Raw genomic sequence first — 27,568 nt, 5'->3', positions numbered from 1 at the left:
TTCACAAAGGTTCTAAATGTACATAAAAACTAAACATAATCAATCTTGGCAATGGTTGATACATATGCTTGTGTTCATCCAGTACAAGCCAATCGTCCATTTCGGTATAAGATAACAGATATCCTCACAAGCCAAGAAAAATTGGCATTATGCTGTATATCTTGTTACGGTACATTAAGTATCTCGTTATGTTTGTCGAATATTAGTCCGACATGAGCACATCATTTTATCCGTTTCTTTGTTCTGTTTTGTTTAAAGAGGCGGTAGTATTTACGCTCTCATAATACACTGAAACTATTTAGACATGCACACATTCGAAAAAGAACAGAGCTGTTTTCAGAGAAGATTTTTGTTGATTTGCTGCATAAACGATGGTATTTCCACACACATATACACATCTATGAGTGAATAATATAATCATGTGTGTGCCAATTGAGATTACATTTAACAAAGATCGCGGAGGACAAATATAAGCTACAATTAAAATTTCGCTGTAATCCTGTATGTAAAATCAACAAATTATATTTGACGCTGTCGTAGAAGCTGATTACACTTAAATGTCCGTCTATTGACGTCACGCTACGTCTGTTACTAAATCTACATAAAGCTTACTACAAGAGGACGTTTGTAACTTAAAAATTGGTCTTGTAACGATGGAAATAGTAACATTAATTTTAAACATCAAGAAACGATCACACAATCTCACATCGCCAAATAAAGGCCGTATAACAGAACAATGTAATCAATTTATGGAAAGAAGGCATACGAGCCTGACGTACAACGCCGAATTGAAATCGAACCCAAGTTTAAAAGATCGAAGTTAATGTGTTTTGGTCAACATAAAATAAACTAGTATAAGCGCTAAACTATTCATAAAACACCGACCACTTTGTAATCTACGTAGCATTTTTCAACCCGAATCCCATACGGAATAGTTGTGCCATTAACATACACGAATAATACCCCCCCCCCCTCCGATTGGGGAATATAAACCGTTATTAGCAACTGTCGGTTATTTATATAATGCATGTCACTAATAACAAACAACACTACAGAAGTTAACTAAATAATCTTAAGAGTACCGGTAAACAACTTGCAACCGCAATACTAATTATATTCAATGACAAAAACTGGTGACACAAAGTAATAATATGCTGTTGGCAAATAGTAACTGGCGAAAGATTATAACGACACGCATAGTCTTAACGCAGGAGCCAATAGTAGATGCCAGGCATTGAATTTCGACTGTTACGACTTAATGGTATGAAAGGAAACAGTTATGACCGTTTACTCAGTCTACAAAGATTTGCAACACGGATAGATGAACTAATTTATTGAAAATGGATATTCAGATACAATGAGACAATGAAGCGTGCACTGTATTTAAAGTTGGCTTCGAATTGCAAAATATATTGAGAAAATTGATTAAAAGCAAATGATACTGCACATATAACAGTACCTCAGTTCGGAAATAAAACAACCATCGGCTGCAATGCAATAACGACTACCGCGCATGCAAACAAGTCGTTGATTAACGTATCAAATAGTTTTTAAAAGTGCAGAAGGCCGCTTAAAGCGCCGATGTTAGCTGTTTCATCCAAATAGTATAATTACTTTCTTGTTTTCTCCTAATTTAATACGAGTATGGACGTGCTTAGCTTCGTCTCTCAGAGCTTTAATCAATTAAGGCTTTACGTGATTTTACATCGAGTTTTGAAATCAAGAAAGCGCGTTTATTAGGAATTATTGGTATCCCTATAATATCATAAACAAAATCATCATCATGTCTGCCACACCAAGGATTACCTAGTTAAAGCTCTGTATTTTCTCTAATCGTGTTTCTTGTAAATTTCAGGTGCGTATGACATTGTTCAAGAATTGTGTTACTGATCTATACCGAAAAACATTTGCTTAAGTCGCAATGACTGAAAGCGGAATTATAAAGGGTTTTGTGCGATCAAAACAGTTTCCACTTAATCAAGTTTATTTCTTGTTGATCATTTTGTGTCTATGTTCAGAATCTTATTTGAGGTAATTGTATTAACTTTCATGTCCACATATTTATGAATATATATTAGTCGTGCATACAACATAACACAATATCAGAAAACTCATGCTTCAGCAATGAAACATGAATTTACGATTTTGTAAATACATCATGTGAAAGGTTTACATAATTAAACTGTGTGTTAATCTCGAAACAAAAAATCTAAATATCATTAAATTGACACTTATTAATGCCTTGGTATGGTATATATTTCTATGACCAACTTCAAAGAAGGGAGCATACATGAGTCGTACGTTTGCTTGTATGTACGGTACGTCTGTTCCACAAGAAGTCTATACGTCAGTGCGAAGCTTCCGGTGTCTACCAAAACTTTATCGAATATTGATGGAATACGAAAACCTTGTCAAAATTCTTAACTAACACAACATGACGTGTCAACTAAATCATAAATTAGGCATAGAACGTGTTTTGCTTTACTAAGAAGGGCGGATTTGGTTGTTTGGTTAGAATGGTGGGATGTTAGCGAAAAGTCAGTGTACATATCTATGTATATAACAATGAAATTATTTTTTAATGTTTTTTCACATAAACTGTGTTCAATGTTGCATTAGTATTGACACTCATGTTTTCAACATTTTTTTCAAAACGACATACTACATGCTTAAGTGCATATCTACGTTTGTTACATGCAAACTCATTCATTGTAATGGACGTAACTTTGGGGGTTTGGAATACACTACTTTAGACATACCATAATGCTTGGTGAGATTGGAGTAAATGTGTTGTGTAATGGAGTGCGGTGCCATCTCCCGGCCGTCTATGTATATGGATTTCTTGGCTGATTTGTCATATATCACCATAAACATACCTAGAAAAACAAGAAAATTAACAAATGAGTTTTGTGTAAATTTTATTATGTATAACAGAAAAGAACGATTGTGTATCACAACAAATGATAAAGAAATTATTTAGATCGATAACATCTTCAGAAGATTCAAAATGCATTGGACTTTGTACATATTTTCTTATAATATTTAATCTATCTATTGAAATCAGTAATTCGATTGCACAATGATCGCTTTTGTGGAATACGCAACATGATAAATATTATTTCATTTTTACCTACCAGTATATGGTTAATAGGGCAAAAGCAAGAGTTTAACCAATTGCTCTTGACTAATATGCATTTGGGTATTTATTAAGAAATGTTCGTAAGTTGCTCGTATATATTCATTTAATTAGTATATATTCGGAACGCATACTTTTGAATTATAATTGTTTAATCGGGCATATTAACTATAAATATCAATAAAATATTCATTAAAGATGTCCACGAGGCCAATTTTAGCGGACGCGGGAAACTCAGAAGTAGAAGTGCTCTCGATCGTTAATGTACATGGGATGAGATACACGACGCATGCGAACATTATTTAATGGGAATAGTGTAGTAAACGTCTCCTTGAATAAAGCGACTTTTTGAAGCATTGAGTCTGAATCCCACTTCAGAAACGCACGAAAACATACTTTTTCTGCATTCTATAATTTGTGCCTTCATGTGTCATTAATAAAACCTTTTTTTAAAAATAATAATCTACTGACAAAAATGGAATTTCATTTTTCAAATAACTATCTATATTTTATGGGAAAAAAATACCATTATGGGACCCATTAAAATACATGTCGTTAATATAATTTGATTTTTAAATCAAGATCAATTTGTTCATAAAGTGTATGCAACCTTTTAACAGGTATTTCCCTTCAAGCCGTACACAAAAATTCCAAACACCAACACCATTTACTTATTAAGAATGAATATACAACACTATCAACAATTTATTTACAAAACAGTTTTCTGTTGATTTATTTCCTGTCTTAATTCATCGAATATTAGCAACATTGCTTTAATTGTTCTCTGCAAATGATTTATATACTTCGTAATCCTATAAGCGAATTTGAGAAAATAATAGCATAAACAATGTTACATACAAACGATTGTAAATTTAGCCCCGCCTTTTGCAGTCAGAAAGTATCTATCATAGTTTAATCAATGTATATCACATTTTAGACAGTGCACTAGGCTTCTTATTAAATCAATATTTTTTGTTTGTTACATTTATTTTCTGACCTGATGATGTCATTTGTAACCTTACAACAACCCCAAAAACTCGAGAACGGGTGGGAAACTGGAAAACATTAAACGCAGTTTAAATATCGCACTACTCACGTATTTTTATTGTTTTATTCTTATTCTCCGTATGTGAATGGTCGGTACACAACGTAACTGATTGATATTGTTTATGTGGTTCATATGTTTCGATTAACCCCAAGCAGTTTGCTAATTTGAGCCACGTTCTGAGAAAACTGGGCTTAATGCATGTGCGTAAAGTGTCATCACAGATTAGCATGTGAAGTCTGCACAGGCTAATAAGGGACGACACTTTCCGCCGCAACTTGATTTCCGGTAAAGAGGGACTTCATTGAAACTAAAAATACTATAAAAGCGGAAAGTGTTGTCCCTAATTAGCCTGTGCGGACTGCAGAGGCAAATCTGGGACAACACTTTACGCACAAAAATTATGCCCAGTTTTCTCAGAACTCGTCTCATTTAATAACTAGATCAGAATTAAAAAAAACACCAAAACATGCAAACGGACAAAGTGTAAGGAGATTTTATAACCAAGCGCGGCAAAGAGTACACACTTTCCTCTAAAAGATTATACAAGATAGGTCGAAAGAATGCTTTGTTGTCGTCCATGCATAAGTTGTATGCACTGTGTATATGTAATGAACAATATTTGGCAACTGTCAATAAGAACACTGTGAATTTAAAATTAAACTACTAAAAAAGTAGTACAGTAATGACGAAAATTGATTCTATTCGTTTTTGGTCGCTTCATAAGTTTCGCTCGCTTCATGGACCGAGATTAGAGAAATTCATTGTACTCAATATTTCGTAATTGAATTATTGAAGTTAATCGCGCGTGTACATTTTTATGACATGTTTACAAATAATGTGATAATGATACACTGTTTATTTCCGTAAAGGCAGAAAATCAACCGAAAATAATCTATATTTATTTACATGGAAAGCATTAATGCGATTTAAAGTTATTGTTAACAATCGCGGTAATCAACCGAAGGTCTTAAACGTTTAATATATCAATCTCCACCGACCACTACTTTATATTATGTAGTAACGCATTCAAGAGGCATCTGGTTATATATCCATTATTTTTGTACATTTATCAATGGTCTTGAACATTTGTGTCGTCTGTTGCGTATAAAAGGGTAGGGACGGACATAAAATCAGCCATCTTTGATCGAGGCTGCGAGGTATGAGAAATATCACTAGGATAGAAAAACAGTGGCTGAGAGATGTGAGAAGCATCATTATGATAGTAAAACAAGGGCGGATCGAGACTGCGAGGTATGAGAAGCATCAATATGATAGAAAAACAAGGGCGGATCGAGGCTGAGAGGTGTGAGAAGCATCATTATGATAGTAAAACAAGGGCGGATCGAGGCTGCGAGGAATAAGAAGCATCAATATGATAGAAAAACAAGGGCGGCTCGAGGCTGAGAGGTATGAAATGTATAATTAGGATAGAAACACAAGGGCGGATCGAGGCTGAGCGGTATGAGAACTATCACTAGGTTAGAAAAACAAGGGCGGATCGAGCCTCAGAGGTATGATAAGTATCTCTATGATAGAAAAACAAGGGCGGACTTAGGCTGAGAGATATGAGAAGTATTACTAGGATAGAAACACAAGGGAGGATCGAGGCTAAGAGGTATGAGAAGTATCACTAGCATAGACAAACAAGGGCGGCTCGAGACTGAGAGGTATGAGAAGAATCACTAGCATAGACAAACAAGGGCGGCTCGAGGCTGAGAGGTATGAGAAGTATCACTAGCATAGACAAACAAGGGCGGCTCGAGACTGAGAGGTATGAGAAGTATCACTAGCATAGACAAACAAGGGCGGCTCGAGGCTAAGAGGTATGAGAAGTATCACTAGCATAGACAAACAAGGGCGGCTCGAGACTGAGAGGTATGAGAAGAATCACTAGCATAGACAAACAAGGGCGGCTCGAGACTGAGAGGTATGAGAAGAATCACTAGCATAGACAAACAAGGGCGGCTCGAGACTGAGAAGTATGAGAAGAATCACTAGCATAGACAAACAAGGGCGGCTCGAGACTGAGAGGTATGAGAAGAATCACTAGCATAGACAAACAAGGGCGGCTCGAGACTGAGAGGTATGAGAAGAATCACTAGCATAGACAAACAAGGGCGGCTCGAGACTGAGAGGTATGAGAAGTATCACTAGCATAGACAAACAAGGGCGGCTCGAGACTGAGAGGTATGAGAAGAATCACTAGCATAGACAAACAAGGGCGGCTCGAGGCTAAGAGGTATGAGAAGTATCACTAGCATAGACAAACAAGGGCGGCTCGAGGCTGAGAGGTATGAGAAGAATCACTAGCATAGACAAACAACGGCGGCTCGAGACTGAGAGGTATGAGAAGAATCACTAGCATAGACAAACAAGGGCGGCTCGAGACTGAGAGGTATGAGAAGAATCACTAGCATAGACAAACAAGGGCGGCTCGAGACTGAGAGGTATGAGAAGAATCACTAGCATAGACAAACAAAGGCGGCTCGAGGCTGAAAGGTATGAGAAGAATTACTAGCATAGACAAACAAGGGCGGCTCGAGGCTGAGAGGTATGAGAAGAATCACTAGCATAGACAAACAAGGGCCGATCGAGGCTGAGAGGTGTGAGAAGCATCATTATGATAGTAAAACAAGGGCGGATCGAGGCTGCGTGGAATGAGAAGCATCAATATGATAGAAAAACAAGGGCGGCTCGAGGCTGAGAGGTATGAAATGTATAATTAGGATAGAAACACAAGGGCGGATCGAGGCTGAGCGGTATGAGAACTATCACTAGGTTAGAAAAACAAGGGCGGATCGAGCCTCAGAGGTATGATAAGTATCTCTATGATAGAAAAACAAGGGCGGACTAAGGCTGAGAGATATGAGAAGTATTACTAGGATAGAAACACAAGGGAGGATCGAGGCTAAGAGGTATGAGAAGTATCACTAGCATAGACAAACAAGGGCGGCTCGAGACTGAGAGGTATGAGAAGAATCACTAGCATAGACAAACAAGGCCAGACCAATGCTGAGAGGTATGAGAAGTATCACTAGGATAGAAAAAAAAGGGCGGCTCGAGGCTGAGAGATATTAGAAGTATTACTAGGAAAGAAACACAAGGAAGGATCGAGGCTAAGAGGTATGAGAAGAATCACTAGCATAGACAAACAAGGGCGGCTCGAGACTGAGAGGTATGAGAAGAATCACTAGCATAGACAAACAAGGGCGGCTCGAGGCTAAGAGGTATGAGAAGAATCACTAGCATAGACAAACAAGGGCGGCTCGAGGCTGAAAGGTATGAGAAGAATCACTAGGATAGAAAAACAAGGCCGGACCAATGCTGAGAGGTATGCGAAGAATCACGAGGATGGAAAAACAAGGGCGGGTCGAGGCTGAAAGGTATGAGAAGGATCACTAGAATAGAAAAACAAGGACAGGTCGAGACTTAGAGGTATGAGAATCATCACTCAGATATAAAAACAAGGGCGGACCAAGGCTGCGAGATATGAGAAGTATAACTAGGATAGAAAACAAGGGTCGACCAAGACTTAGAGGTATGATAAGTATGACTAGGATAGAAAAAACAAGGGCGGACCACGGCTGGGAGGGAGAAGAAGAATAACTAGGATGGAAACACAAGGGCGGATCGAGGCTGAAAGGTATAATAAGTATGACTAGGATAGAAAAAAAGGGCGGACCAAGGCTGAAAGGTTTGAGAAGTATAACTAGGATTGAAGAACAATGGCGGACCAAGGCTGAGAGGCATAAGAAGGGTCACTATGATAGATCAAAGCGCTGCAGGCACTGAAGATGTTCGCTATTTCATAATTAAACACGCAATTCATTTTTCAAAATCAATCGCAAGTTTGAAATGAACACACGCCATTCAACTTTATAAAGTTTGTGTTATAGCGCACGGGTCGAGTTTTGTGTGCACTTTTAATCATCCTTATTATTTCATAGAAATAACTTAGACAAAATAAAAACAACATGCTTTTTTGAAGTTCTGAAAGCATAGAAAGTATAATGAAAATGGTAATGAGAACTTAATATAAAGAAAATTTGCAGTCAACATCATATTAAAGGAATATTTTTTCTAATATCAAATGACTATCTCACCAAGAATATAAATTCATAATGAAAGTTCCGTGTACAAAACTTTTGATTTTTGACACAATATAAAAATTCAAAATATACAATAATCTTCGTATCTTGTATATGGAGAAAAAAAGTATATAAATATTGCTGTTTATGCTTTACTTGTTACCCGAGCAGTTCACACGGTGTCAACAACGCTGACATAAACATAGGTATAGAGCACTAATGCGCTTTTAGGCGTAGCTGTTTTACTCAGTTTTCATCTTAATGACTTTTAGATAACGCCAACAGTCACGCATGAATATTTTCGAATATTTAATAAGCTGATTCGAGATACAACCTCTGAATTTTTGCTACATCACTGCGTATGTGCTCAATTCAAAGGATGTAGCACTGTTCAGTGTAAGGAATTCCGGACTACTCTCTGTATGCTCAAACGACACAAATTGTGGCCCTGTTACAATTACGCGTTACAATCCATTTTGCAGAATTTCACTTTCGCCTCCAAGATGAGAAAACAATCATTAGCGAAATAGTATAGTGTCACGATAAGATAAAATCGTTTAATTATCATACCACAATGTTTGCCGTACTTGGTCAGCACGTCTGGAAATCATTCCTTAATGTGTGGATAGGCTGCCATTATTAACAAGTTTGCTATTTTGAATTCAATTTTATATCAAAAAGCATTGTTCTTAAATGTGGCATTTTCAATTCGCAATGAGATTTGTAATGACCCTCGTCATGCGATAATGGGTCTTATTCCATATGCGCCCATCATATAAATAGCCCACTCAGCTATTTCTCCTTCTGGTAAGGAGAAACATAACAAATTGAGTGATTTTAAAGCGAACAGCATCGCCTATGGCCTGACTGCGCAAAAGCACATGTTGGGTTTAACAAACGCTTGCCGAAACGCATAAGACCCATTTTCGCATGACGGCGCTATTGACGTGTAATTTAAATGTGTCGAAAGAAAACTGCGGTAACGTCAAATATAAACATACGATATATTTCGATAGTGAAGAAAGATACTCATAACAAGGCATATGAGAACACATATGAAGTGCTCTCCCGTAGTATATTTTTTATCTACTCACACTAATGTGTGGTTTGACAATGCAACACACATTTCATGCGGTGAATATGCAGCTTACAAGTGAAAAACACAACACAATATTTTAACTTTTGTTTAATTGTATTTATTATTTAGAAAAGTAAATTGCTAACTTTATTTCAAAGTCAGCGTATACGCCGACTACATTTTTAAAAGATATTTATTGTTATAAATATATTTAATATAATATATTTCGTTGTTTTCGGTTTTAGCGATTGTAAAGCATTTTCGAGGTTGCCTATAGTATGCCTGTAGTAATTGATGAACTCATATCCAACTGTCTATGTATTGAGAACTGTGAATATAAACAAGCTAAACCTTCTACTAACCTTCTACTTTTGCGTTGCTAGCACCCGTAAATACAAAAGATCGCCGCTATCTGTTGAGAACCAAAGAACGTTTTCCAGAAATACCCGCTGTAGTAGCATGAACGAGGTTTCGAAACAGGTCATTCGTATTATTATAAATTGTTTGTTATATTCGGGTTTAGCGATTATGAAATATTTTTTTGTTTTTGTCTATCGTATCGCTGAAGTTATTGTTGAACTTATGTTCAACGTTTTACAAATTGAGAATAAATAGGCGTCAACTTTTTCCCGAATCTATTAATAGCCTCAATCAACGACCAGTACTACGTCATTGAGTTGTATGTGAGAGCGTAACCTATTGCGTTTTTATCGCCCGTGGACTTTCCTTTGTTTATCGACAGGCGCATCTATTAATAGCCTCATATCATGAATGCCAAAACACCCGCGAAAAAGAGACACGTGACCAAATAGGACGCTAAACCATATACCATGCGACTACGACTTTTATTATGTAAGAACGCTCCGCAATTCCTTTGAAGCCGGGGCCTTGTGATTGCTATTACGTAAAAGAATTGACCTCTAACTGAAGTAAGCAAAGTAAACGCACACCTAATTGACCCATTCCTTCTATGTGCGAAGGCAGATTGAATTTTACTAATGTATGGTTTGCCTATTATAACACACATTATAATGCGGTAAATATGCGACTAACAAGTAAAAAACACTTTAATTAAACACTTTTTTTGAATTAAGTTATTTAGAAACCAAAATTCCAAACCTTATTTCAAAACAGCAAGACTACATTTTTTAGAGAATATTCTTGATATATTTAAATGTTTTTTAAAGTGGCCTTTTCACAGATTTTGGCATATTTTTAAGTTTGTAATTAAATGCTTTATATTGATAAATGTTAACATTGGATCTTAGAATGAAATTAAAAAAGCAAAAAAAAGTAGCCGGTACCAGGGCTCGAACCAGTGACCCCCGGAGTCCTGGAGTTAGTCTGAAGTAAAAAGGCATTAGCCCTCTCGGCTATTCCGCCGGATATATACAATTTAAGTATTTTATACCTTATATAAGCAATCTTCGTAGTTTCGTAAATTTAAACGAAAACAACAGAACTCTCCAAATTATTCAATCGTTTGCGTTGCAACGCTTTATAATTTTAAGGTTTTCAAATCGTCACAAGATACATATCATGGCTATATTGGACTATGGTAAATGTTCAGTAATACTGTTTCCTCACAAAAATCATAACTTAAACGAAAATTTGCGAATCTGAAACAACTTTTTTCAATTTTGTCAATTTACCAAACCGTGAAAAGATCCCTTTAATATTCAGTTTCAGCCATAATGAAACTTTTTTTTATGTTGTCTATCGTATCCCTGTAATAATTGTTGAACTCGTGGTCAACGTATTATTAATTGAGACATGTGAATATAAACAAGCGTAACCTTATACTAGTGCGTTATTCACAACCGGACTCACCTTTGTTAATCGCCAGCCTCAGATTTATGAATGAGATGGGCGATAATACTACGTCACGCAGACGCAGCAGAAAGTGGACTATTTTAATCATTCATAAACAATCTCCTCCGCGACACGTACAATACGATCGTTGTTTTTTTATTTTTTTCTAAAAAAAAACACCATTCGAAACTATTGCATTTAACACGATATTAATATTATGTTTCCATTTGTGAATAAACATAATTGGAGAACTCAAACCTCTTGCATAAATTATACAACTCTTTCTTGCGCTGATACGCGTAGTAAGCGGGAATTGGGCTCCTAGTAGCTAGGCCGTACCGACCTGAATTTTACACTAAGCACTTTAGACGGTCGCTAAAACGACCATCTAAAAAACAAGGCCGGATAAAGGCTGAAAAGTATGAGAAGCATAACTAGGATAGAAGAACAATGGCGGACCAAGGCTGAGAGGTATGAGAAGGATCAGTAGGAAAGAAAAACGAGGGTGGATCGAGTCTGAAAGGTATGAGAAGAATCACTTTGATAGAAAAACAAGGGTGGCTCGATGCTGAGCGGTATGAGAAGGATCACTGGGATATAAAAAAAAAACAAGGGCGGATTGAGGGTGAGAGGTATGAAAGGTATCACTAGGATAGGAAAACATGGGCGGATCGAGGCTGAGAAGTATAAGAAGTATCACTAGTATATAAAAACAAAGGCGGATCGAGGCTGAGAGGTAGTTGAAGGATCATTATGCTAGAAAAATAAGGATGGATCAAAGCTGAGATGTATGAGAATAATCTCTAAGATAGAAAAAGAAGGGCGGATCGAGACTGAGATGTATGAGAAGGATCACTAGGATGTAAAAACAAGGGCGGACCAACACTGAGAGATATGAGAAGCATCACTAGAATAGAAATACAAAGGGCGGGTAAAGGCTGAAAGGTATTGGACGGATCACTAGGATAGAAAAAAACAAAGACGGATCGAAACTGAGAGGTATGAGAAGGATCACTAGGATATAAAAGCAAGGGCGGACCAAGGCTGAGAGGTATGGCAAGTATCACTAGGATAGAAAAACGAGGGTGGATCGAGGCTGAGAGGTGTGAGAAGCATCACTAGGATAGAAAAACAAGGGCGGATCGAGGCTGAGAGGTATGAGAAGTATTACTAGGATAGAAACACAAGGGCGGATCGAGGCTTTGATGTGTAAGAAGTATCACTAGGATAGACAAACAAGGGCGGATTGAGACTGAGAGGTATGAGAAGTATCACAAAGACATAAAAGCTATGTCGGATCAGGGGTGAGAGGTGTGAGAAGGATCACTAGGAGAGACACACAATGGCGGATCATGACTTAGAGGTATGTAAAGTATAACTAGGATAGAAAAACAAGGGTTGATCGAGGCTGATAGGTATGAGAAGGATCAAAAGGGTGGAAAAAACAAGGGCGATGTCACAAAGCCTTGGCCGGCGAATGTTCAACAAGAAAATGTCGACAAAACACTGCTAAGGACGGATACACTGGAACAAAGTGCACCCAACGACGCTTTCCAATCAAAGGATGGACAACACTGGATGTATGCGTGTTGGTGCTCCCTCTGTGTAGTCAAACGCGCTGGGAGACTGTCAGATCCCACGCCTCGAAGGGGTTCAACTCAAGCTACAAAAGATAACCCCTTCCCACTTCGATAAGCCATACAACGAAGGCGAAGATTAAATGCGACTGGCCAAGAAAAAACATCAAAGAAACATGAGAACTCTCGACCGTTGGATCAACATGATCATGATTTGTCAATTAGGCGATTGCCTTTGTCCGACTTACATTATGACGGCAGAACAATTTGTACTGTCCTGGCCACTGCATGTATGCCTATGGATGTCTCTTGGACCTTAAGCTACCGACGGCTACCTTTGCCCATTTGAGTAATGACAAGAAGAAGAAACTGCTGACTGATGACATGTTAGCGTATCAGCAAATGTAGATGTATTGGTTAGCACTTGAATATCAATAAAACCGCTTAAAAGACCATCAGAAAGCATTATAACCGAATAGGTAAATGTTTAATTATTGTTCGCTTATAAGCTTAATATATTTTAAAATATACAAGAAAGTTACCTCCACCGATGCCCATGCTGTGCGGTGTACGAACCCCGTTGCAGAGCAAAGTGGCGATTGCTGCATCTACCGCTGTGCCTTGGCGCTCAAGAATATCCCTGAAAATGATGAAAGCGTAATACTATTACTCACACCATCCTCCTCTTCCGCCTCTTCCACCTCCTCTTCCTCCTCCTCATCATAATAATCATCACCATAATCATCATTATCAAGATTATCCTCATCCTCATAGAAATCGTTATTTTCAGACGCATCATTATCATCAACATTTGGTTATCGTCAGGACCGTCAATAGCATCAAGTTATTCAAAGAAGTAAACATTGTCAGCATCATATTCTTATGTTCATCGTGACGTAAAATTACACGTATTGGTCTTCACCGATCACTGAAATAATGACTAAATTGTTTATTTTCTTTGAAAGTACATTTGTAATAATAGGATTAAACTACTTAGATGGAAGTAATTGTATTATAAGTTCTTTTTTATACTATACACCATACCTGCCTATATCCGAGCACGCCTCATGGTCGGACACTACAGCTCCTGTTGGAATCTTATCCTCAATCGTATCTTTTTCCTCGAGCTTTTTCTCGCCACCTGACAGCCCTACGGCTAAACGATCACCAGAATCAATAGCATCACTAGGATTATTGTGATTATACAGATGCCGGCACAAATAAATAGCATCACTAGGATTTTTGTGATACTAGTAATTAACCGCCTCTCCTTTGTACAGATGCAAACTTCACACTTTGATTTGCGTTGGTTCGCCTTTTCCTCGTCGTCTTGCATAGTGCTTGTATTGTCTTTGTTGAACAAAGGTCTGTAAAATATGTAATTCATTCATTTCAACAAACGCGTTGTCGTGAGAGGCGAAATAAGAGAGGGATAAAGCGTCACACGTCAAAACTATACGCAGCGAAATAGTGAAATGTACCAGTTAACGGATAATTATCTATCAGGTAGTTATTTACATGCAAACACTGCATAATGTTTCACATAAATCATGTTTTTTTCAGAAGATTAAATTAAAGCGGGACTACACGATTTTGTCAAATATTTATGAATGTATATGAAATGTGTAAAAAACACTTATTTTACATATATTTCAATATAAATTAAAATAAAAGTTAAGAAGAATGTGTGTCGAAAAATGCGTAATATGCCATATATTTATTTCGGAAATCAAAAATGTCTGTACAGTCGAATTCGCCAGCATGTATATCATGCATGTACGATGTGAATCTAAATCTAGTTTTACGGATCATTTCAATTTCCTGCAACGATATTTATTCATACGACACACTTCAATGTAGACTTTTTCTTGCCTATTTTGTTATATTGTAACATAGTTTATCAATATATTACAATTGAACACATATAAAAATCTTGCATTCCCGCTTCAAATTTAATAAACACTTTTGACATATAATATTTTCCTCCAGCAGATATAATGCCTTCAACATGATACAATGACTGCATGAATGCGAATATTATAAATTAAACTGTTATGCAGACCTGCACTGCATGTTGCACATTGTTCAAAACTGATACTATATTACTCAATACCCCAACAACTACAATACAGTTATTAATTTGATTTTTGTTATACGATACGATTGCCTTTAAATGCTAAAATGTACTTAGGAAAGGAGCTTTGATTATTTTAATATTGTTAACATACTCGTTAGGTGCCGGTTCATTCTCGGCATCTTTCGCGTGGCCGTTATTTAGCTCCATAATTCGCTCTGGAAACTAACTGAAACAAGCACCAAAAAATATGGAAAATGCATCAGGGTTTTCCCCAGGCCATTTAAGCGCCCCTTGCCGGGGCGCTTGAATTTAGAAATCAGAGTCCCCGTTGCGCTTGAAATTTTCCGACCTGTGTGTTTTTCAGTGAAAGAAAGTTGAGATTGTAAAAAAAAACAAATGTTTCTCTATCAGTGTATCAATATTCCCTGTTTTAAAAGAGCACACGGTACCTACTTTCACAAGTAATCGTCATAAACACCACATGGGGTAATGGATAATCCACTGATAAGAGAATAGCATGACGCGCGTATAGATTATTCTAGCCACATTACACAGTCATTTAAATGCTGACAAGGATGTATCAGGTAACTTTCCAGTCGTCAAACTGTGATGTTCATCGTCCAATCGGTTTCCCGAATGTTTATGAGGGCGGGGTTAACTATCGACCATTATTTTTGATTGACGTCGGGCACGATGTAAAAGTTTATCGCAGCTTGATTAGCAATAATTTATACCATTTACGTAATAAAAAAGTACGTGATAAAAAAGTACATCGAAGCAGGTATGTGTATAAGAGGTATCCGCAACTCGATTTTAAGCCAAACATGCTGTCGCGCAATGCTCGCGCATGCGCACTCGTCTGTAGCCGAAAACGAAAAAAGTGCACCAGACGTCATTTCGTTATGTAAAAAATAAATTTAGTCACCGTTATTAAACGGGCATCGAGACCAAATAGACATAGTATAATCACAGGTATGTTTTCAAAATCAGTTACGCATGTTTATTTATGTTAGATTATGCTGATTAAGTCATTAATTCGGGTTGAAAATATTTACCTTCGGTAGAGGATAGATTTCAAAATGGCGGAAATGTATGTTAAACAAGCCGACATGTACCAATTTATAAGAATCATCACGTTTATATTAGATTATAATGATTGTTAAAATTTATATAAACGGATGGATAATGTATCGTATGTTGTCTTGGAAATATTTAAAAGGCAGATACGATATTAATTATGTTGGTTTTCTTGATTGGAATTTGAGGGAAAATGGCGGAATTGTAGGGGTAACAATAAGTTTATGGTATATTTTGGACGAAGCATCAAATGTATTTAAACATCTTTAAAATATAAATGGAAGCTGCAAATTTACTAAACTGATGTTACTGAATGGTTTGCAAAAAAATTGTGAGTTTCTATTTAAGTTGGAATGAGGGAAAAAAAATATCCAAATGCCCATTTTACAATTTAAAACAAAATTATGTTTACATCTATTAAAAATCAGTTTCATGATTTACTACAAGTTTAATCTTTTCAATTTATCTTGTAGTGAGCTGGGTTTTAAGTACCAAAAATTGTTTACCTTTTAAATACTTGTGTGTTCAGTGACATTCGGTTGGTCTGGTGTTGTTACAAACATAATAAGTAGAATATGCATATGAATCTGATAATACACAGACCCACTAACATATAAATCAAACCATGTTTGTAATTTACCATTTTTGACCAAGAATCCTGCCACTGTTCTTTCTTGTAAAGTTGACTTGAAAACGGTCCGCTCGTAAACACACTTTTACTTCAATTATCTATGTTAAACACTGAATGTTTATAGCTTAAAATAACTCTCCGTGAAAGTTGAGTACACATATTTCGCTAATCCATGCATGTTATACGAATATCTTCATTATTTGTATTGTTATTTCTAATGTTCAGTTTAAGAAAAAAATTTGCGTGGATGTTGCCTGCCTTAAGATTTTGACTAGATTGCTCCTTAGTGACCAAAATTTGGCGTTTGATTCTGTACGCAGGAAATTTTATGCCCGGGGAAAGAAATCCTCAACGGTAACGGGAACTGACAAATGCGGTCAATCAGGAATACTGACTGGCCCATATATCAACGTAAAATATCAGACATTACGTCTGCTAAGAGTATTAGGATTACCGGTAGTGGATAATCTACTGAATTTTCTGTCCAACTTTGAACTTATGTGTTCTTGTGTATAATATATATACAAATATACGAGTGACTAATGCTGGTGTTACACCTATATTTATATTATCATTTTAAAATACACGTTTGACTGCTAAACTTAAATAACATGTATACACTATGTATAAAAACGTTACTGTTGGAAACATTGCTAGAACATTTATTGCGCATTTTTGTTAAGAGAAAATACATGTATAAATATTTTGTAAAATATTCTGTGATGTAAGAAATTTAATTGCCCTTATCACCATGCGGCATTTATTCATTTTAATAGGTATAAATATTCATTTAAATTAAAACAGACTTTATCTATGAAAGTGCTTGTTTGCGGGTTGCCTACTGAATAAATGAATAATTGATGACACAATTAAAATGAGTTTCAAATCTGAGTTTATATAATTTTTATTTCAATAATTATGTACACAAACGTTTAATGACCCGTTTTTTAACAGATGAATAGTATAATTGTATGCAGAGCATACTTAGTATGGTAGTTTCTCGTGTTTATTTGAAATAATCTCCATGAGGTAAAAACATGTGGTCCGTATGGTCCGCAAATCTGGGCCGTTTGATCCGCAAATCTGGGCCGTAAAGTCTGGTCTGTATAGTCCATGCCGTACGGATCGTTAACCTACGAATAAATGAACAACACTATCTCAACACTTTTCGTATTTTTGTAGAATAAACTAATGTATAATGAAATAAACGCTTACATATTCTAACTGGTCTTCCAACCATATGATATCTGAATCTGGCTTATCAAATTAATTTAATATGTGAAATAGCAAGCTTGATAAGAATAGTCAAACAAAGCAACATCAGCGGCACACTGATAAAACACTGCGGTAATCACGTTGTTTTTGTATAGATAAAACACGGGACATGGCATAATCGTAGCATCGGCCGGCTCCGATTTTTTCATTTTATTCATATATCACACACTACGCGGCGTCGAGTTCTGAGTACAGGTTTATTGATACCTTACAGTCCACACATATATTGATACCTTACTGTCCACACATATATTGATACCTTACTGTCCACACATATATTGATACCTTACTGTCCACACATATATTGATACCTTACTGTCCACACATATATTGATACCTTACTGTCCACACATATATTGATACCTTACTGTCCACACATATATTGATACCTTACTTTCCACACATATATTGATACCTTACTGTCCACACATATATAGATACCTTTCTGTCCACACATATATTGATACCTTACTGACCACACATATATTGATACCCTACTGTCCACACATATATTGATACCCTACTGTCCACACAGATATTGATACCTTACTGTCCACACATATATTGAAACCTTACCGTCCACACATATATTGATACCTTACTGTCCACACATATATTGATACTTTACTGCCCACACATATATTGATACCTTTCTGTCCACACATATATTGATACCTTACTGTCCACAAATATATTGCTACCTTACTGTCCACACACATATTGATACCTTACTGCCCACATATATATTGATACCTTACTGTCCACACATATATTGATACCTTACCCTCCACACATACATTGATACCTTACTGTCCACACATATATTGATACCTTACTGTCCACACATATATTGATACCTTACTGTCCACACATATATTGATGCCTTACTGTCCACACATATATTGATACCTTACTGTCCACACATATATTGATACCTTACTGTCCACACATATATTGATACCTTACTGTCCACACATATATTGATACCTTACTGTCCACACATATATTGATACCTAACTGTACACACATATATTGATACCTTACTGTCCACGCATATATTAATACCTTCCTGTCCACACATATATTGATACCTTACTGTCCACACATATATTGATACCTTACTGTCCACACATATATTGATACCTTACTGTCCACACATATATTGATACCTTACTGTCCACACATATATTGATACCTTACTGTTCACACATATATTGATACCTTACTGTCCACACATATATTGATACCTTTCTGTCCACACATATATTGATACCCTACTGTCCACACATATATCGATACCTTACTGTCCACACAGATATTGATACCTTACTGTCCACACATATATTGATACATTACTGCCCACACATATATTGATACCTTACTGTCAACACATATATTGATACCTTACTGTCAACACATATATTGATACCTTACTGTCCACACATATATTGTTATTGTCAACAAATATTTGTCTTATTTTAGTTATGCGGTTGGACTGAGGCAAGGGGAGGTAATGTCGCCGAATTTGGTTTCTTTATTTGTTGAAGATCTTGAACTTGACCTACAAGATAACATTAACTCTGGTTTGAGCATAGACGATATTGTGTTGATTTTATTATTATTTGCCGATGACATGGTTATTTTAGGCAAGTCACCTGCTGAAGTCCAATCACATTTAGATAAATTATATGTATACTGCAATGCTTGGGGGCTAAATATAAACACTGCAAAAACTAAAATAATGGTATTTCGAAAAAGAGGAGGATTAAAAGAAAATTAAAAATGGTCATACAATGGTAATGATATTGAAGTTGTTGATAACTCTTAACTATTTAGGCACGGTGTTGAATTATACTGGAAGTTTTAAATTAAACAAAGAACATTTGGTTGGTAAAGCCCTTAAAGCATTGAATACATTATTGATAAAATGTCATGACTTTGATATAAAACCAAAAATATTCTGTAAGTTGTTTGTGGGTTCTATATTAATTAATGCTTCAGAAGTGTGGAGTTTCACAAAGTCAGATGATATTGAACGCATACATTTAAAATTTTGCAAACGATTGCTTCAAGTTAAAATATATACATGTAATGTTGCTGTTTATTAGGTAGATACCCATTGTTTGTAAACAGGTTGTTAAAATTATAAACTTTTGGTTTAAAATTATTAACAATGAAAATATTATTACGCAAATTGTTTAAAATCAAGCTTTAAACGATTGTAATAAAGGTTATACAAAACTGGGTCACAGATATTAAGAAGATGTTTAATAATTATGGATTTGGTTATGTATTTGAAAATCCAAACGTTGTGCAAGTAAATAGATTTGTTAGAGAGTTTAAATGCAGACTTGTTGACATTTCTAAACAAGAATGGTATGGTAAAATGAATAACAGTTCTGCTTTGGATATGTATAAAATGTATAAATCCTCTTCGGAATACGAAGAATATTTAGACTTACTTCCTAGACGTCTTCGTTTATTATTTTTGTAAGATTAAGAGTCTCTGCACATCCACTGATAATCGAAACTTGCATATATGCTCAGAATAACATTCCACGAACTGAGCGTTATTGTTTGTGTTGTAATTTCGTTGATTTAGAAGACGAAAACCATTTTATATGTATATGCCACTGTTATATAGATTTAAGATAAAGATATATTAGTCGTAAAGTTTATATTAACCCATCTGTTTATAAATTCCACGAGCTATTAGTTTCAAGTGATAGATGAGTAATTTCAAAAGTATTTACATATATCAAAGAAGCTTTAGTCATAAAAAAATACATTACTAAATAATACTGTTTGATATATTTCATCACCCCTCGATAGAATTTACGTGTTCTTGACGTATATTGTGTTTATTTGTATTTGTATTTTGTAATTAACTTTTATGTTAAATAATGTTATTACTCGTATTCACGTGACAGTAAATAATTTTATATTTGAGTTAAAGACGATATCCTGTTGTATAAGTCTGAATAATTTATCTGTCTGTCTGTCTGTCTGTCTGTCTGTCTGTCTGTCTGTCTGTCTGTCTGTCTGTCTGTCTGTCTGTCTGTCTGTCTGTCTGACTGTCTGTCTGTCTGTCTGTCTGTCTGTCTGTCTGTCTGTCTGTCTGTCTGTCTGTCTGTCTGTCTGTCTGTCTGTCTGTCTGTCTGTCTTGTCTGTCTGTCTGTCTGTCGTCTGTCTGTCTGTCTGTCTGTCTGTCTGTCTGTCTGTCTGTCTGTCTGTCTGTCTGTCTGTCTGTCTGTCTGTCTGTCTGTCGTCTGTCTGTCTGTCTGTCTGTCTGTCTGTCTGTCTGTCTGTCTGTCTGTCTGTCTGTCTGTCTGTCTGTCTGTCGTCTGTCTGTCTGTCTGTCTGTCTGTCTGTCTGTCTGTCTGTCTGTCTGTCTGTCTGTTCTGTCTGTCTGTCTGTCTGTCTGTCTGTCTGTCTGTCTGTCTGTCTGTATATTAATACATCATGGGGTGACAGTTGAACGTACATTTTTATCGACCTACTTTACAGTTGTCCGTAAGTGTGATATTCGGTACGTATTCATCATACGTGACATTTTATTTGACAGCTGAGTTAATGTTATCCTCAACAAATGATGCTATTTGACAACTGAGTTAATGTAATCCTCACCAAACGATGCTATTTGACAACTGAGGTAATGTAATCCTCACCAAATGATGCTATTTGACAACTGAGTTAATGTAATCCTCACCAAACGATGCTATATGACAACTGAGGTAATGTAATCCTCACCAAATGATGCGATTTGACAACTGAGGTAATGTATTCCTTTAATCAACAGATTTAAAAATTTGGCCTACCGTTTAAATTCGTTTCTGTTTCTTGATTTTGCAGTCCACTATTTTATAGTTTCTGCCATTAAATAAAATCAGATGAATTATTATAATTTTGGTAGGCCATTGTTCTTTTTAAATCTGGGAGATATTATTTCCTGAAGGTCGCCTAAAGAGTTAGCCTACGCTGTTGGAAAAAATATATATTACATGAAAGTAAATCCATTTTTATACTGTACAGTTTCATCGTTTTTCTCAGACGGGGTAATATTGTGACGATCAAGATGGCGACGTTCATGCCAAAACAGGTATTTTTCGTCGTTTTATACCCTTTATTACTTTTGTTTAACTTTTGAATGCCGCTCAATTTCCAGCCATATCAGTAAGAAAGTGATAAGCGTTTATTTCGTATTAATATTCCCGTTAGATCTTGACTTTACTCGCTACAGATTTTCTTAGCGGAAGCTCTAATTTTGTGATCCCGCTAAAAAATTCTGAATATGCATGGTGTTTGGCCAAGGTTATCTCGAAGAAAGTCAACGACCACCGATGGAGCGCAATCGGCAGGATACATACGAGAGCGCATACGGTCTTGCACGTCTATTGACAATATACAGGGACGTTTCTGCTGAAGTAAATGTTAAAGGAACATTTGGCTGAATAAATATATAAAAGACTATCAAAACGAAACGTTTTTTTTTTGAGAATAAATACACATACGTGAAGCAAGAAGTGGTAAAATATTGCAAACCATTCTATATCAATCGGAAAATCAGAAATATGCATCATAGGAGCTTGGTATTTTGGGAGCAAGTAAATGCTCGGATGTTAATGCTATTTCTGATTCGCTAGACGTTTATGTGTGCTATTGTTATAGTTAACGTTATTATTGTATCATTACTATTTACGAGACTGAAGGTTTTTTTTCTTATTTTGTAACTATTCATGATACTTTTACGATCGTTCTATTTTCATTTTAGCAGACAGGAACAAGTTGTTGTGTTGTGTTATTGTAGCTATATTTACCGACTTCGTTACATACGCAACATATTACATGAACACAATATTTTGGAGCACACGTTCTGAAGTTTTAAATCCTTATTCAAATTATTAAAAATAATTTCAAATATATGCAAAATATGTTGCAAATTAATATCAAATACTGTAATTTAACCCCCTCTGTTTGCCACCCAAAATCAAATACGACGAAATTCACTATGTATAAAAACACATCACTGAGTATGCCAACAAATTAGCAAAAATGAAACATATTTATTGGAATTTATTGGAATGATGACAAATAAGGAAAAAGTAAGTTGAACTACGATAACTAAATCAAAGTCTCGTTCCCATCCACGATTTTAAAGGAATTGTTAATAGATTTTGGCATGTTTTCAACTGTCATTAGATATTATATAAATGCTTTAAAATCAGTAATGTTTTTTAATAGACTTAACTAATTTCAAGAGTAAAAAACCAAGTTGAAACTGAATTGACGTCGTCGGTTTTTGAACCAGTGTCGTCAGGATTTGCAAGCAGATGCACTATCACTGCGTCCGGTTAAATTAAATGACCTGTTGGAAAAGATGTTACATTTTGTAAACGTTATCTAGCTTTTACCAATAGCATTATAATTTTACGAACGAAATAGTTTTATTGCCTAAGAACGTTTTGTTTTCACTTAAATAGTCTTAGAAAAATGCACTAAAATGTTCTTAGACAATTATCAGAAGAAATTTTTTAAAAAGTTAAGTAAAAAACTGTAAGAATAATACAATGCTATGTTTAATATCATACCTCTCTGGTCTGCCAACATCCTACTACATCCGGGCATTTTTACCACTTGCTAAACTCGCAACCGATTGCGTTACGTCTTTCTGACTTACGGTTATATTAAGCCAATGAACGTAAAATCGCGAGATAAAAGCCCATAAACAATGAAAATTAACAAATATTTTGTACAATATTTCGAAACATTAAGTTAACACATAAACAATCTACATTCTTTAAAGCAATAGCACAAATTTCAACCTTAGATGTGGTATGGTAACATAGATTATACAGGATACAAAATGCTCTTTTTTGTGGGACAATATATTCAACAAATGTTCATGAACAATATTGCGGGAAATTAAAGTGGATTATATTGTGCCACTAACAATAAAAACGAGCCTTCGACAGAACGCATCGATGTTAAGCGGCGACAAGAAAACATTCAGTATAGTCCTGCGCAGAGAAGGACAGCACAAGTGAAGTGTGGACAGTCAAGAGAACTTAAAATAATATAATAATACAGGAAATTTTACACAAGACAGTCTACGTTCTTCTGATTAGATTGTCATGGCGTGTGTATATTTATCTTACAATAAATGTTCTTTTTGCAGTATATAAGTTTAAGTGTGTGCAACGCTTTCCTTCGAATTTTATCACTGTTATCAATGTTTTTATGGGAGAATTTTTTATTAAAACTGATTATGGCAACTCATTTATAACTAACTTCAAGTACATTAGGAATATGCATCGTCAAGGAGTGTTTTTCTCAATCATGCTGATAGCAAGGTATACTCAAGTAAGCGTGAAAAAAACAGTTTCATTAATTTTCTAATGACTTTTGAATAATGTCATTCAATTTAAGCGTGTTTCATGAAATGTTATCTTCTCAAAATTTAAAGTGTTATCAATATTGTATCAGACCTAAAACATGTTTAACCAACCGAACGGAATATTACCTATGGACTTTCCATACAAACAATAAGTGTTAAAAAATGTTTTAAGCAATATGAGTGTACACAATTGTTTTATGCAGCCCGTCTTCAAACATTCACGTTTCTGCTTCACATATTAATGATATTCGTGTGTTTTTTTATTTGTACAGACAAAGTCACGATATATCTCGACTTTACTCGCTAAGAAATTTCACAGCGGGATCAAAATATTAAAGGACCTGCTTAGAAAGATTGTAGCGAGTAAAGTCACGTTTCTTCTTCACATATTTATGATATGGCTTAAAATTAAGCGACATTTCAAAATTGAACACAAGTGATAAAGGGTATCAAACGGCAAAAACTACCTGTTTCTGCACGGACGTCGCCATCTTGATGTTCATGGGATTAACCCCTCTTATATACAGAGCGCCTAAATCATGAAATATAACAATCGTGCCTAAGGGAATTTTATTAAATGTATTTTATTTGCTAGTTGATACTAAATTAAGACTTTTCGAAATAATGTCTTGCAATGACATAGTATAGGCAAGAATGTTTTTGAAAACATTCTTCGCAATATTTTTTTATCTGAATATGTTTTACAATAGGAAATGTATAATCATAACAAAGATGTATTTCAAAGGAAATTAACATTTCTTGACGAGCAATATATCATAATTCATACGTGAAACATAGTTTGTTTCTGATTATTATTTTTATTTTTTGAAAATGTAACGTTTAACCCGTAAAAAATGTCCATATTTCAATTATATATTGTAATCTGATGATGTAAATGTAAAAGATTTAACTTGTATAGAAATAATTACGTTTTAGTCAAAAGTAGGTTTTCTGTGAAAACAAGAAAACTATCGCTATATTTAGATCACATGGAAACACACCGTTAGCATGATATTTGGGCAATTATGTTTGATACGACACCATTGTCTGTGTCTCATATTAAAACAAACAACACTTGATCTATTTTGTGCAGAATATCAGCCAGTGAGCTTTGCTGTGAACTTATTTTTAGATGGTCGCTTAGCGACCGTCTAAGGTGGTTAGTCTAAAATTCAGGTCGATACGCTTTAGCTACTAGGAGCCGAATACCCGCTTACTACGCGTATCTGCTCCAGAAAGAGTATAATTTATGCAAGAGGTTTGAGTTCTCCAATTATATTCATTCACAAATGGAAACATGAAATTAATATCGTGTTAAATGCAATAGTTTCGAACGGTGCTTTTATAGAAAATAATCAATAAACAATGATCGTATTGTACGTGTCGTGGAGGAGATTGTTTATGAATGAATAAAATAGTCCACTTTCTGCAGCGTCTTCATGACGTAGTATTTTTGCTCAGTCCATTCATAATATGAGGCTATTAATAAATGTGCCTGTCGATAAACAAAGGAAAGTCCACGGGCGATAACAACGCAATAGGTTATGCTCTCACATTCACCTCAATAATGTAGTACAGGTCGTAAATTGAGGCTATTAATAGATTCGAGAAAAAGTTAAGACCCATGTTCGCATGACGAGGGTCATTACAAATCTCATTGCGAATTGAAAATGCCACATTTAAGAACAATGCTTTTTGATACAAAATTGAATTCAAAATAATGGCTGTTAATAATGGCAGCCAGCCTATCCACACATTAAGGAATGATTTCCAGACGTGCTGACCAAGTACGGCAAACATTGTGGTATGATAATTAAACGATTTTCTCTTATCGTGACACTATACTATTTCGCTATTAATTGTTTTCTCATCTTGGAGGCGAAAGTGAAATTCTGCGAGATGGATTGTAACGCGTAATTGTTACAGGGCTACAATTTGTGTCGTTTGAGCATTCAGAGAGTAGTCCGGAATTCCTTACACTGAACAGTGCTACATCCTTTAAATTGAGCACATACGCAGTGATGTAGCAAAAATTCAGAGGTTGTATCTCGAATCAGCTTATTAAATATTCGAAAATATTCATGCGTGTCTGTTGGCGTTATGTAAAAGTCACTAAGATGAAAACTGAGTAAAACAGCTACGCCTAAAAGCGCACTAGTGCTCTATACCTATGTTTATGTCAGCGTTGTTGACACCGTGTGAACTGCTCGGGTAACAAGTAAAGCATAAACAGCAATGTTTATATACTTTTATTCCTCCATATACAAGATACGAAGATTATTGTATATTTTGAATTTGTATATGGTGTCAAAAATCAAAAGTTTTGTACACGAAACTTTCATTATGAATTTATATTCTTGGTGAGATAGTTATTTGATATTAAAAAAAATATTCCTTTAATATGATGGTGACTGCAAATTTTCTTTATATTATGTTCTCATTACCATTTTCATCATTCTTTCTATGCTTTCAGAACGTCCAAAAAGCATGTTGTTTTTATTTTGTCTAAGTTATTTCTATGAAATAATAAAATGATAAAAAGTGCACACAAAACTCGACCCGTGCGCTATAACACAAACTTTATAAAGTTGAATGGCGTGTGTTCATTTCAAACTTGCGATTGATTTTGAAAAAAGGAATTGCGTGTTAAATTATGCAATAGCGTACATCTTCATTGCCTTCAGCGCTTTGATAAAGTTCAGCTTGCGTTTCCTGAAGATTAACAATGATTGTTATGGTAAAAAGAGCCAACATCAAACGTCAACAGCTTCTGTAAAATGGGTAAACAAAACAAGTATTCTCATATCTAAACTCGTTCTATATAAATAAAATGAAATGTAACGTGAATAGATATAGTAAATGTTTATTGCATTCATTTTTGCTAAAATACTCTAAACTGTTTACAATACACGATCATACTTATGTTGCCCATTATGTATTACACTCGCCAAGGCCCGAATCGGTTAAAACAAAGTCTTATTTATAACAAAATGAAGTCTCGTTATTTTCTGCATTGTATGATTATTGCTGGCACTCAATTAATTAGGTATTTACACACGTCCACCAACACTTCTCATGTTTAAATCTTTGCTCACATTCTACAATAACGATTATGCTTATCAGTGGCAAACAGATTTATAACTCGGATAAATGCAAAGGATAAGGTAAAACTATTTATGAACGGAACTCTTGATGTAAATAATATATCTGATAATCTTTGTAGACGCATGTTTAGTTTTCGGATTCACATGACGCCCCATCTTTATATGATTATTATAATATTCATTTACCTTGTTGCTTTCCAGAACACAATTTTTCCAGACTGAATTGACGAACTGAAAACAATTGGTTTCATAAAATCTACATTGATTTCCA

At 35.4% G+C, this 27,568-nt stretch overlaps 1 protein-coding gene and 1 long non-coding RNA gene across 3 annotated transcripts in view; both read right to left on the bottom strand.

Moving 5' to 3' along the window:
- Positions 1-13,818, bottom strand: part of LOC127871822 (uncharacterized) — a 61,562-nt gene extending 47,744 nt beyond the window's left edge. Inside the window, exons 1-2 of the long non-coding RNA XR_008045577.1 lie at positions 13,784-13,818; positions 13,282-13,379 (exon numbers count right to left, since the gene is read on the bottom strand). This is a non-coding gene — a long non-coding RNA (uncharacterized LOC127871822). The remainder of the gene's footprint in view (positions 1-13,281; positions 13,380-13,783) is intronic.
- LOC127871468 (glutathione hydrolase 1 proenzyme-like) overlaps positions 1-27,568 on the bottom strand; it is a 187,887-nt gene that overhangs the window by 136,033 nt on the left and 24,286 nt on the right. For both annotated transcript variants that reach the window (XM_052414432.1, XM_052414448.1), the window contains exon 2: positions 14,968-15,042. In XM_052414432.1, coding sequence (XP_052270392.1) covers positions 14,968-15,023 — 56 coding nt within the window. In that variant the 5' untranslated portion in view covers positions 15,024-15,042. The remainder of the gene's footprint in view (positions 1-14,967; positions 15,043-27,568) is intronic.

Source organism: Dreissena polymorpha, chromosome 1 (genome assembly GCF_020536995.1).
Source record: "Dreissena polymorpha isolate Duluth1 chromosome 1, UMN_Dpol_1.0, whole genome shotgun sequence".
Lineage (NCBI taxonomy): Eukaryota > Metazoa > Mollusca > Bivalvia > Myida > Dreissenidae > Dreissena > Dreissena polymorpha.
Note: the sequence above shows the minus strand (reverse complement) of the source record. Positions and strands in the feature narration are given on the sequence as shown.